The sequence below is a fragment of the Pipra filicauda genome, unplaced genomic scaffold, assembly GCF_003945595.2.
Source record: "Pipra filicauda isolate LSUMZ 115617 unplaced genomic scaffold, ASM394559v2 scaffold130_size2058158_pilon, whole genome shotgun sequence".
NCBI lineage: Eukaryota > Metazoa > Chordata > Aves > Passeriformes > Pipridae > Pipra > Pipra filicauda.
In genome coordinates this window covers 1,147,189-1,159,680 of record NW_024103774.1, presented here as the reverse complement: position 1 = coordinate 1,159,680, position 12,492 = coordinate 1,147,189, and the positions used below count along the sequence as shown (strand labels likewise).

Genomic DNA, 12,492 nt, shown 5'->3' with positions numbered 1-12,492 from the left:
TTGTTTGACAGAAGCCATAGTCACATACCTTTTGTGAAGTAAAACCAATTTAGCACATTTAAGTGCCTTTAAAAGCAGACTGCAGTCTCATCTAGTTTCCCAAGCTAAGCTACAAATGCAAATTGTTATTTGGATGGGAGACCTCCAATACACATTGCTGGAATTGACGCTGGTAACACTACTTGTGAAAGTTGGCTTTGAGACCAAGTTCTGGGTGGCAAAAGGAGAGCTCTCAAAGTGGTGGTTTTGTGCTGCACAAAACTAAGGAAATTCCTTTCTAGCACACATATTAAATAACATAATAAAATCCTTAGTGTTGATCCCAGCTGTCCAAAATAATTTCCAGTTCTCTGGTTTGGTCCCAGCCTGATTGAGGAAAGCACAGACTTGAAACAGTATTTTGCCTCCCTCTCCTTTGCTGTTACTGATTTTCACAGATGCACAGTTTGAAACATAATTCTTCATATATATATATATATATGTATATGAAATTGCACCTAGACACTTTTAGCAAACTATGAGGATTCTGTAGTTGGAGAGACAGTGCATAAACTGTAGATAGTGATTATTTCCTGCAATTGGTAAATTGACATCAATACATTATAAAACAAGTTGGATGTCTGAATCTGATTTTCACCTAAGAATTTGTAAATAAAATTCAAAAATTAAACTGTGCAACCATCTAAAGTTGTTAAATCACGTGTAAGGTGACAGCCTTGTCACATTAAGACAGAAAATTCAAGTCCAAAAGTACACAAAACAGTAATGGTGTGAAATTCCTAGAATTAGCTAGACCTGGATTGGTGTAATACAGAAAAGAAATTTTCATGCCACTTCTCTTGAATTTCCAGAAACAGAAAACATGCAAAATCTAAAATTGTCTTAAAAGGGTTGAGCTGGTTCTCTTTACGTCAGAATTGACATCCAGCCGTGGGCAAGTCGCTACCTACACCCCCACTGGCAGTCTCTGTGGGTATAGACAATAAAGCAAATACTTTCAGACCTTTGAAGGTGTCTCCATTTCTAACTTGTGTAGATGCTGCTTTTAAAGATTTAGTGTTGCAGTCTTTATCTGATGTGGATCATCTAAAATCAGCTTGCAGCACCCACAGAATTGGCCTGTTGATGTAAAGATATATCACTAATTTTCCATTAGTTCTGTTTTTATTTAGATTTTTTTTACACTGATGAAATCCTTCTTCAGTTCACCACAGCATGGCTTTATTTTAGGAGTGGGCTTTTTTCCTGTTGTCATTACCATTTTTAATACACCGTTGAATACCTCATCTGAATCTCATAATTGATTGTGTTTCCTCCAGTTGGCAAACCCCATAAGTGTGGATACTGTGGTCGCAGTTATAAGCAGCGCAGCTCTTTGGAAGAACATAAAGAACGCTGCCATAACTACCTGCAAACGATGAATCTCTCGAGCAGCATTTATCCAGGTAATAACTGTGTCCATCTGGGGAATAACGCTCTCCTGTCACAAGTGCAGAAAAAGGAGTGCAAAAGGAACAGTAATACCATTTGTGGCAACTTTGGCATTGTGGAGGCACCCCCCCCCAATATGTATGATATTGCATCTGGATTTATTCTTTTTTTGAGAAATATTTAGCTGTTGTCTCACTTTGTTTAGCTCAAATAAAAAGCCAAAGTACAATTCAAACGTGGCAAAACCCTTGCAAGACCTGGAAAACATCAGTTCGTCATCTCAAGACAGTGTGACTACATCACCTCACCACTTTTGCTTGGAGTCCTATATTGCAGTACTCTTGTGGATATATTTTTAATAGAAACTTAATGCCAGTGTTCTAGGTAGTGTTGCAGAATCTTCTGCATTACATATCTCCTTCCCTTTCTAGGCATGGCTTAAAGGGCTCACTTGACCACTAAGACCAACTCATCTAACAAGGATGAGAAATCTGTCTTTGATCTCACTCTTCCAAGCAAGAGGACATGAAGCCAGAGGCATTTAATTTAGGCAGTTTGACTTGAGCCGGTCCAGAAATGTTAATAATTTGTTGACAACCTTCTTCCCAACCTCCCCTTTAAAAGAAAACTGGGGGGAGGTGAGGCCCTGTTGTTCTTCTCTAAGAGACTAGTTTTATGATGAAGGTAAAGTCCATTTCTTGGAAAATATCAACTCTAAAACTATGCCCAGAAATAGAGCAAGCAGGTATTGGGGCTTGGATTATATTTTTTAACAAAGATCCTAGAGATCTGTACGGGATCCATCCAATTAATTAGCCATACAAAATCCCCTCATATGTGCAGTTTTAGATAGAGAAGATCCAGCTTCTGTAGTGGAGTTTAAGTAAGTTCCATTTCCTGCATACTCTTTTCATCCTGTCAGTATATGTTATTTGGTTTGTCAAATGACAAAAATGGAAGGTTCTCTCTGCCTTATTTGCAATTATGCCTCATTTAGTATTTTATATCTGGACAGAACCTGAATATGTTTTTACATGCTATCAGATAATGTAAAGTATATGCACATAATAATAGCAGTGAATACAACTGAGATGCTTTTGGCAGACAGCATGTTAGAGCAGCGCCCCTACTAATTTTATTGAGGGGCTGGAGAATGTATAAATAGAAAAGCTCAGTGTAATATACAGTAGGCAGCAATACTTACTCCTCAAAGAGGTGACATGATTTAGAAGCAAATACTTTGTTTTAGGATTTCAGTCTTCAGTGTCTGGCACGTGGATTTGAATGCCTGCACACAGAACATGAAAATGAGTAGCTGAACTACTACTGAAGTCTTAGTAGGAAAAATGCCCAGATGAAACTGGTGTCAGGAATCATAAACTTTAATAGTTTTAGAGATGGGCCTTTGCTTATATCAAATCATGACAGGAGAGCTTGCAGTAGCTTACAGCTAAATATCTTTTATCTCAGTGGGATGAAAACTTGAGGAATTCATTAGTGCTTTGAAAGAATCACTTTTTTCTTGTATCTTGTAAATCCGTATTTGATGTAATAGGACTGCTTTTGCAAATTAAAAAAAAAATTAAAGTATTAACTTCCGGTTTTAGACCTTATATCCAGTGAAGGACTTCACTCTTAAAAAAACTTTAGTACTCAGTTAATGAATCAGTTCTTTACATTTCTAGAACATGAAACTTTCCTGCATTTTTCCTAGTATTTTGCATGAAGAAAATATACAAGAAAAAGTAGAGAATGACTGGGTGTCTTTCTTGGACTTCTAGTGTATTCTCTGTTATATCTAGAAAAGCAAGTAGCTATACTGCCACCATTCTTACAATATTTCAAGGTGTGATGTGGATCTATTAGAGCCATTATTCAGGCCATTTTTTCCCCCAGACTCAAAAAAGTTGATAACAACAATCTGCTAGAGTGTCTGATTTGACATTCTGCCGCAGCAAGATTGCTTTTAACAGCATTTTAAAACAGCTTTTGCAGTATACATAGGTAAAAATGTCAGTTGAAAGGACCTAAACTAGTAGAAGTTTTCCATCAGCTTATAAATCTAAAAATACAATTGAGAAAGAAATTAAATAAAGATCGAGCAAAAAGGAGTAAAAAGGGGAACAAGAGATTGTTGTTTATATTTTAACTTTTCTTTCTTTAAGAGAAGGAAATGCATCACAAAATTGGAACCTGATGAATTTAATGGCAAAATTCTTATTTTAGAGGACTAGAATCTCACTGTCCTTGGGAAGTTCATCTCTTAGAGTTATTATCTGGAGTTTTGTGTTTGAGTTGAGTGGAAGTGTGCTGAAGTCTTACCAGGCTTATGTAAAATAACAGAAGAAATAGTTTATGAAGTTTAAAAAAGGTCAGTTATGGTTCTTCGGTCACTTGGGAATATTAATTTGAAAAGATAAAATTATTTACTTTTTTCAGTTCACAGATACCGAATTACAGAGAAATAGTTTTCCAGTTGGTAGCAAATTTCAGGGGTTTTCAGTTGCAAATGCTGGATATTAGTACGTAATACAATTTACCCTTTTTTTTAATAGCAGTTTTAAAAGTGTGAAAGTTTGACTGTTGAATACATGATTCATCCTCTCTTGAACTGATTAGAAACATAATGTTATTATATTCTAAACAAATATTTCTTGATCATTTCAACATTTAACTAAAAAATCAGTCTTTTGTTTCCCTGTTAAACGTCGGCTTTAAAACATTCTCTGTAAGTCTCCTCCTGAGGTGGCACTTGGAAGCCTTGGTCAGCACAAGATTCTGGTGTGTGCTTGTTCGATGATGACTATGTACCATCAACACCCTTTATTCTTCTGCAGCTTCATGACCAAATTCTGCTCATTTCTTACATTGGTCACAACCTTTAGTGTCTTGTGGGACTGGGGCATAATTCTGTGAGACTCCCTGTCGCTGTCATTGTCACTATCACTGTAGTATGTTCTGCTGCAGCAGGGACTCAAGAAACACTTGTATACTCTTCAGTTTGGTATTGCAGGGTGGTGTTGTCTGGGACACTTCACCTGCTTCTCACAGTTATCCACCAGACCCTGATTTCATATATTTCAGGGACAGTGAAATTTTCACAATCATCCTTTTATGGCTGTGGTATATTTTCAGAATAACATTGCATTAGAACAACGTGTTCTCAACTATTGAGAAACACCTAGGTACCAGAGTAATGGCTTCTGTGAACCAGTAAATCCAGTGATAAAAGGAATTCTCAGCAGGCACAGAAGGCAAAATGTAGCAGAGCGGGACACCTAATTGAAACAGCTTAAAGAATCAAAGCCTAAAAATCATCTTTTGCTTCTTCCTTTAATAGAAACTCACAAGTTCAGGAAAAATGTCCATATCTTAGTAGCAGGTAAAAATAAAATTAACCCCTCTCTCTGCCTTGACAAACAACAACAGGAACAAAACAAAAAACCAACCAAACAAAAAGCAAAAAGCAAAACCAAACCCCAACAAAACAGCTGTGCTCTGATTTCACTGCATATCACCTTCCCTTTAGATGCTCAAAGTCAGAAATACTTTTCCATGCATTTTTCGTAGTCATTGTTTTGACAGTGCATTTTCATACATCCCTTTTGTTTCTGCAGGAAAATACTGAAGTAAAATATAGTGAAAGTGAAATAGTCTTCTTTTCCTAGAGCCTCACAGCTAAGCTCCTAATTCTACAGTGTCTCAGCAGCAGCAGGAGGTTGGGAAACAGGTTTGAGTATTGGAAGTCAGTGTTCCACTGTAGGTGTGATTTTATCCATTTAAATGGTTATTTAAAATATAAATTGCATCAAGGAAGTATCTAAATATTTGCTAGGGAAAAAAGGGGCTGGAGAGAAGGGTTGGTGTAGCTTGCAAATATACATTCCACTGCTGGAGTTGAGAAGTTATCCATTTTTCCTGCTAAAGAAGACAAGTGGTTTCACTCGGAGAGATGCAGAGGGACAGTGGGGGGTGTCAGCGGGAGGGTGAAACAATAAGCTGCTTCATGTCCAGTGTAATGTTAGGGCCTCATTTATTCACAGAAATGCAGAGTGGCTGTAGAACAAGGGTGGAATGATTGCATGACGTACAGGCAGAAACCTTACAGTTGCTATCTCATTTTTGTATCCTAAACGAGGGAAACGTGAATATGTCTGTAGATTAATCAGTATGAGGGACTTTGTTACCAAGAGTCAGAACTGTCCTGTGTCTGATATGGTGAGCTCCTTCATCCAGCTGCTTGGGAGCTAAAAGACATGGACTGACAAACAATAAGCTGAAGACAACAGTTCCATTAAAATGGAACAAGCCTGCCTAACGCTTCTGATGTCATTTGATTTCAGTCATAAAAGAGGAAACTAACCAGAGTGAAATGGCTGAAGACCTGTGCAAGATAGGGTCAGAAAGAGCCCTCGTGCTGGATAGACTAGCAAGTAACGTCGCCAAACGTAAGAGCTCTATGCCTCAGAAATTTGTTGGTAAGAGTTAAACGTTTGCTGTCTCCTAAAAAGTAAAACAAAACAAGCCCCCCAAAAATATTACAAGATTTTTACTTTTGCTTTATGGTTTTACTTGGTTTGATAAATTAATAGTATGTATCTCTACAGAATCAGATACAGAGATTTGTTGGGGGGGGAAAAAAACAAATAAATATCTCCAGCATGCATTTTTGCATGTTTAGTTTTCCACATCTGGAGATCAAATTTAAATCTTTTTCCTGCCTTTTTAGAAGTTTATGAACCAGATCATTACAAGATCTCAACAGGCTCTTAAAGCTGCCTTAAGAACCCAAAGATAGGAATAGAAGTTTCCTGTTGGGATAGCATTTGACCACACTTTCAGAGTTATTTTATTGAATTCTTGGATGACATTCAGATCTGGGCATATTGGTGTTTCTGAAAGTGTTTGTTAATAGTTGAACATAGAGTGGGTAATATTCTTCATCCTTTGATAAAGTCTGTATACTTCTAAAGCCCCAAAATGATCATGGATATATCTGAGAAAAATACCTAAATGAAAAGATCTTTGGATACTTTTATGAGTGATGCAAAATCTTCATGCCCATTTGCACCTAGTAGTTCCTGTCTTAACAGTGAAAAATTTGATGTCGTGCCTATAAAAATGAAGGCTCCACATATATTGTTCTGTTTATTAAGCAGTGGTTACACCAGTTTTGTGAGACCCACAGACAGGATTTTGTCAGCTGTGGAGGGTTAGTCTTAAATAAATAAAAACATGGGAAATCAGAGGACACCATATACTCATACCCAGTTAGATTCTTTCATAATTCTCTGCACATTCTTTTATACTATTATTCTATAGGAGACAATCAGATAAAACTAAAGTCTTTGAAACAAAACACACATTGAGAAAGTCTTCAGTCAAAAGTCAAGGCAAAAAAAAAGACCAGTTTGTGGGACAGAAAATGTAAATACACTTTATTCAACAAGGACACAAGGCTGAAAGGAAAATTAGTATTTCCTAGACAAAGAAAAAGGAATCTCAGCTACATCAGGAGGTGCAACAAAATGTTTTAAAATAAAGTCCAATTTTTTTTTCAAGTCCAAAGGCAACAATTCCAGGAGGTAGTCAAGGATAAAAAATGCTTATAACAGGACAAAAGTTGTAGTAGAGGTAGTTACCAAAATATGTCAACTGTGTGAGGCAAACCATATTAGTTTAGACACTCTAGTAACTGATTGCATCAGGCAAAATACTAATTCTGTGAAAGTTCCAGGAAGAACAGAAGTGTTAAACTTTAAAAGGTACTAGCAAGTATCCTATATGCAATATATCTGTGGGTGTGGACTGGCTGTATCATTCTCCTTTTCTCTCTTCACCCCAAGAAACAGTAAAGAAAGCCAGTTTAACTATGAGTTTTAGAAGGGCAGAGTTTCCTGTCGGTTAGTTATTCAGCGTGCAGTGTGGGAAGACAACCTACTGACAGCAGATATTTATGGAAATTTGCTAACCTTCAAAAGGGCAAACGATCCTGACAAGAAAATGCCCCCAAATCCTTTCCTTTCCAGTCCTCACCTGCTGCTTCATGTAATAGGTACATTTATGATTAATTTAAGGTTGGGCCAGCTGGTCAGTAGAGTTTTTGGGTAGTAAGACATGTTTATTGCTCCTGCAGATTATCATGTCGTCCCAATCCCAGGGAGAAGGAGCAAAGGGCATCCTTCACATAAGGGAGGGACTTTCTTCTGCTTTACTAGCTTTTTCTCAAGACTGAATTAACTACCTTTCAAAAGTGAGATTGTTCACCAAATTCAGCCAGTTACTTGTAAAATTCTCTCTGTATTCCAAAATGGAATAGCTCCCAGACCCAAAAGCAGAACTGGGTCATCCAAACCCAGATCAGAACTGCATGAAAGGTTGACACGTGGTTATCGTGTTTTAAAAAATAGGCAGCTAAGAAAAGAGAGGGATTAAAAAATACTAAGAAAAATGGTGTCCATGTGCACTGAATGCATTTTTACCTTTTAAGTACTTGCTTCAGAATCCTGAGCAGCGCAAAACTTGAAGCACATCAAACCATTAGCAGTTTAATTTACTTATGCTCTAATAACCACAGAAATGAGCTATTATTTTTAATGAGTGCAAGTATTACCTGCATTGCCCAGATATAGAAATGGTACCTGCCTACCTTAGGTTTGTGTCTGTTTCAGACACTTTGCTTGGAAACAAATTTTTCTCATGAGCACTTGATCCTCTCAGGCCAACTACCAACTAGTTATGCTACATAAAGCAAATACTACCCAAGAAACATATATTAAAATCATGCCTTCTGGATGCCCAAAATTGCATGTATAATGAAGCCCAGTCCTACTTTTCAGTGGTGTGCAGTGCCCATGGAATATAAATTATATTGGCCTCATTTTATCCTCCTTGAATCAAGTGTATAAATTCATATTAGGAAGGGTTTTCTGTATTTAATTCAAGAGTCTTTCACAATGCCTATTTTGAATCTTAAGCATCAAATTCTGCCTGAAAACTGTAGCATTATCAAGGATAAATCTTGAAGAAAAAAGAATACAGTCTAGTAAAGGGCTTCTCAAATTGGCAGAATGATTGGGAAAGAAAACAAGAGGAACGGGAAGCTTATGCAGCACAGCTAGAAGGTGTCTGTACCCTACATCCCCTATATAGGAACTTACACAATGTTAAGAGTATTTCTTTCTCTGCCTGCAGAGCATGGACAAACTAGTATGAAACCATATCATGTGGGAAATATGGACAGAAGGACTTCCTACACTTTGGTCCCCATCTTTGCAATAGTGTCATGCTAAAAGGTTTCTGTGCTCTTCACTGACCTTGGATAGTCAATTTGAGTAGAAACTGGGTGGGAAATTATTGATAAAATAATGTGCAGACCTTCTGGTAAATTTTCCATGCTTCTGCTAGCATTTCTTTCGACAAATTAGGACTCTGTGAGACCTACCAGCAAATTTCATATTGATCAGGAAATAATTACAGCACATAGAGATGTTTGTGGCTTTCAGTGTTTCCCAAGATCTGCAGAGCTAGAAAATCCATCTTTTACCCCTTTTCATTTGCATAAATATATTAGAGGCCTGATAATAACATTGATGATTTACAGTGTTTGAGAAGACTGCTTAAGTTCATAAAATCAGTATCTGTGCATTTCAGTAGTTTCTTCCACTCCTAACTTTTGCTTCTATGTTTTGCTTAGTCCTGTGGGTCCAGGAATTTGGGGGAAATTGTGGTGAAACTTGTATTCAATACTAGGGTATCCAGCTAGAGATACATAAGTGCGTTCTGATTTTAAAAAAGTTAAAGATTTCCCCCTTTTGGCATCCAAGTTACATGTAACAAGTAATCTTGCTCTAGATAGGGTAACGTGTCTAACATGGCTTATTTAAAAACAAGGTGTGGAGGGGTGGTGGCAGTACAAAATGTAAAGTTTTTGTTGATTTTTTCTTTAAAATGACGTGTGACCACATTGCAATGTGGGTTATTTCTAAGAAACTAAACCATACAATTTCCAGTCTAAGAATGCAATACTTTAGGGAAAAATATTGATAATGTGCTTCATGCTCTGAAGCATGGAGGCCAGGCTCACTGTGATTGTGCTGGTACACTGACTTTACTAACCACAAAGACAATGCCTCAGCTCACTGTAGGGACTTCAGTTAGAAATGAGAAAGAGAGGATGAAGCACTTGGTCTGTAGCGCCCCTGAGTCCCGTATAATTATTTCCAGAATCTGTTTTTCATCCATTTGCTTTTCCAAAGCCCTCAGATTATTTAGCAGGCTAAAAAAACCCCGCCAACCCACCATTTTTCTACCTGGCTATATTAGAGAACTGTGAATACCTCAGGTGGATTTCAGAGGTGGATTTGGTCAACTCTCTTCTTCCATGTTTTATTAATCCATGATATGCAGTTCCTTAATTTTGTAGAAATCAACCGTCTGACTTCTCACTGTTTTTCACTGCAGGTGAAAAGTGTTTGCCTGACCTTCCATACGATGCCACCACCAACTATGAGAAAGAGAACGAGATTATGCAGACGCACGTTATCGACCAGGCCATTAATAATGCCATCAGTTACCTGGGGGCAGAGTCCTTGCGTCCCCTTGTCCAGACACCACCAGGGGGTTCTGAGGTGGTGCCTGTCATCAGCCCCATGTATCAGCTCCACAAACCTCTTGGGGACAGTCAGGTTCGCTCCAGCCTTCCTCAGGACAGTGCAGTGGAAAACTTGTTGTTGCTTTCCAAAGCCAAATCTGTCTCCTCTGAACGAGACGCCTCTCCCAGCAACAGCTGCCAAGACTCAACAGACACAGAGAGCAATAATGAGGAGCGCAGTGGTTTGATCTACCTGACAAACCATATAGGTCCCCATGCAAGAAATGGCATCTCTATAAAAGAAGAAAACAGGCAATATGATGTCTTGAGAGCAGGTACTGACAATTCCCAGGATGCTTTCAAAGTGATCAGCAGCAATGGGGAGCAAGTGAAAGTTTACAAGTGTGAACACTGTCGAGTCCTTTTCTTGGATCATGTGATGTATACAATCCATATGGGTTGCCACGGGTTCCGCGATCCTTTTGAGTGCAACATGTGTGGCTACCATAGCCAGGACAGGTACGAATTCTCTTCCCACATAACTCGAGGGGAGCACCGTTTCCACATGAGTTAGAACTCCTCTGGCACAGATCTAGCCTCAACAGCTGCGTTACTGGAGCTGCATGAGCCATGACAGCAACAAAGCACAAATCAGCTGGACAGTAAAAGTAACAAGAGAATCAGAAGTTCAGCAATTTTTTCTCACAAGAAGAGAGATTTCGTTTTAGTAGCATGCATTGCAACTCAGTTTTCTAAAATGAGTTTTTACTGAAAATGTTTGATCACCAAAAACCTTTAGTAATGTAAGTAGGAGCTTTTGTAGTCACATAGCTGAAAGCCTTTCCCTTAACTGATGCTTCTTGCAAACCTCCCTTGCCAGAACTGTTAACCACGCCAAGGATGCACCACACGACGAGGACACAACAGGCAGGAGTGGCCAAGCTTTCTCTCTTAACACCCTGAGCGTTGGGCTCTTCTACCAGATGTATGTTTTTTGACTTCCTGGTATTATTTGACTCTTTTGGGAAGATTGAACTCAAGTTAAGAAGGAGGGGCCCATCTCAGATGATTCCACGGACAGCTGGGGTGGGACGGGAGCCCCAGCCAGAAGGTTCTGAGTTGCTTTGGTGGTAAAAAGTAGAATGTTTTCACCTGCAAGGGTGCTACTGGTATTGACATCACAACATGCTTTTTGTGTCACTAGGCAGGTGGGCAGGAATGTGAAAGAAAGAAGAAACACCCTTGTAATATACTCTGTGAAGTATAAATTGCATTTAATGTATAGAAAAAGGGTATTGTTGGCTCTTCATTGAATAAATATTTTCCCTTCCTATCCAATAAAACCCCACGTTTTGTTAAGCAACCCCTCCTCTCTCTGCATAAACAAGTTACAATGTATTTAATTTTTCTTTCTTTTTAAAGTTTCAGTTATTTAGAAAAGTATGATGTACAGTTGAAAGAAGCACTAGATAGATATATGTGTGGGGAAAGTCTCCTTATGCACATTTTTCATCTTTTTAAACTGTCTGGAAAATACCCAAATATCCCTCTCTTACATATAAAAAAATCCCATTTTGCTTGCACAGAAGATGTCCTCTTGTAGATTTTGTGGCTTTACTCATAAGTGTTGAACTTCATTATTTTTAAAGCACTCAGATGAATTAAACCAGCCAGTCAAAATTTGCAACCGCCTTCTTTTTTCCTGGCATTTGCCATTTCATGAGGGACCAAGCCCCACAAAGGTGCTGAGAACCTTGACTTCCTATTCACTTAGTCATTTCACTACCTGCTTTGAGTTACTTTTACTTCATGGAACTAATCTTAAGGTTAAAAATATGGTGGGTTTTGCAGAAGGGAGACCAGAGACTGCAGGACTTTGCAGAGTGCAGCAAGGTCCACCAAAAGCTTTCTCCGTGGTGGGTTCTGCTGCAGATACTGTTACCTTCAGCTATAATCAAAATTTCTATGACAAATAGATTTTAACCCCAAACACAGCTGATATTTAAAAATTACTTTTTTTTTTTTTTAAAGCTGCTACTTAGCTTCCTCTTCCAAATATTTCTTTTCTTTCCCTGAACACCCTCATAATTTAAGACTGGGCAAAAAAGAAATTTTTGCAGCTGCATAAAAATCTACCTTCAGTGCTACAATACTTCCTGGGCAACATCCATAAAAATAACCCATGTTAGTAACTTAATGTATAAATACTTCCACTCTGATAATAGCTGGATATTTTGCAATAAACACAATCAAATAACCTACAAGACTAGCAGTTTTGTCATACATTTGCACATTTTCCATGCATAAGTGCATGCAAGTACATCTGTTTATTATAAAAAAGATTTGATGGGACCATGAAGTGCTTGCATCTAGGCCAGAGTGGCCTGATACTTGTAGCTATATTTGATGCACATTTCCTATATACACATACTATTACAGGCACACAGAGTTCCCTCTTCTGCTTTCAC

The 12,492-nt window shown here is 38.2% G+C and overlaps 1 protein-coding gene across 5 annotated transcripts in view; it reads left to right on the top strand.

Annotated features, from left to right (window-relative positions):
• The window catches only part of IKZF1 (IKAROS family zinc finger 1), a 125,062-nt gene extending 112,774 nt beyond the window's left edge, over positions 1–12,288 (top strand). For all 5 annotated transcript variants that reach the window (XM_039378189.1, XM_039378190.1, XM_027743641.2 and 2 more), the window contains 3 exons: positions 1,320–1,445; positions 5,775–5,909; positions 9,895–12,288. In XM_039378189.1, coding sequence (XP_039234123.1) covers positions 1,320–1,445; positions 5,775–5,909; positions 9,895–10,598 — 965 coding nt within the window. In that variant the 3' untranslated portion in view covers positions 10,599–12,288. The remainder of the gene's footprint in view (positions 1–1,319; positions 1,446–5,774; positions 5,910–9,894) is intronic.
• The last annotated feature ends 204 nt before the right edge of the window (positions 12,289–12,492 follow it).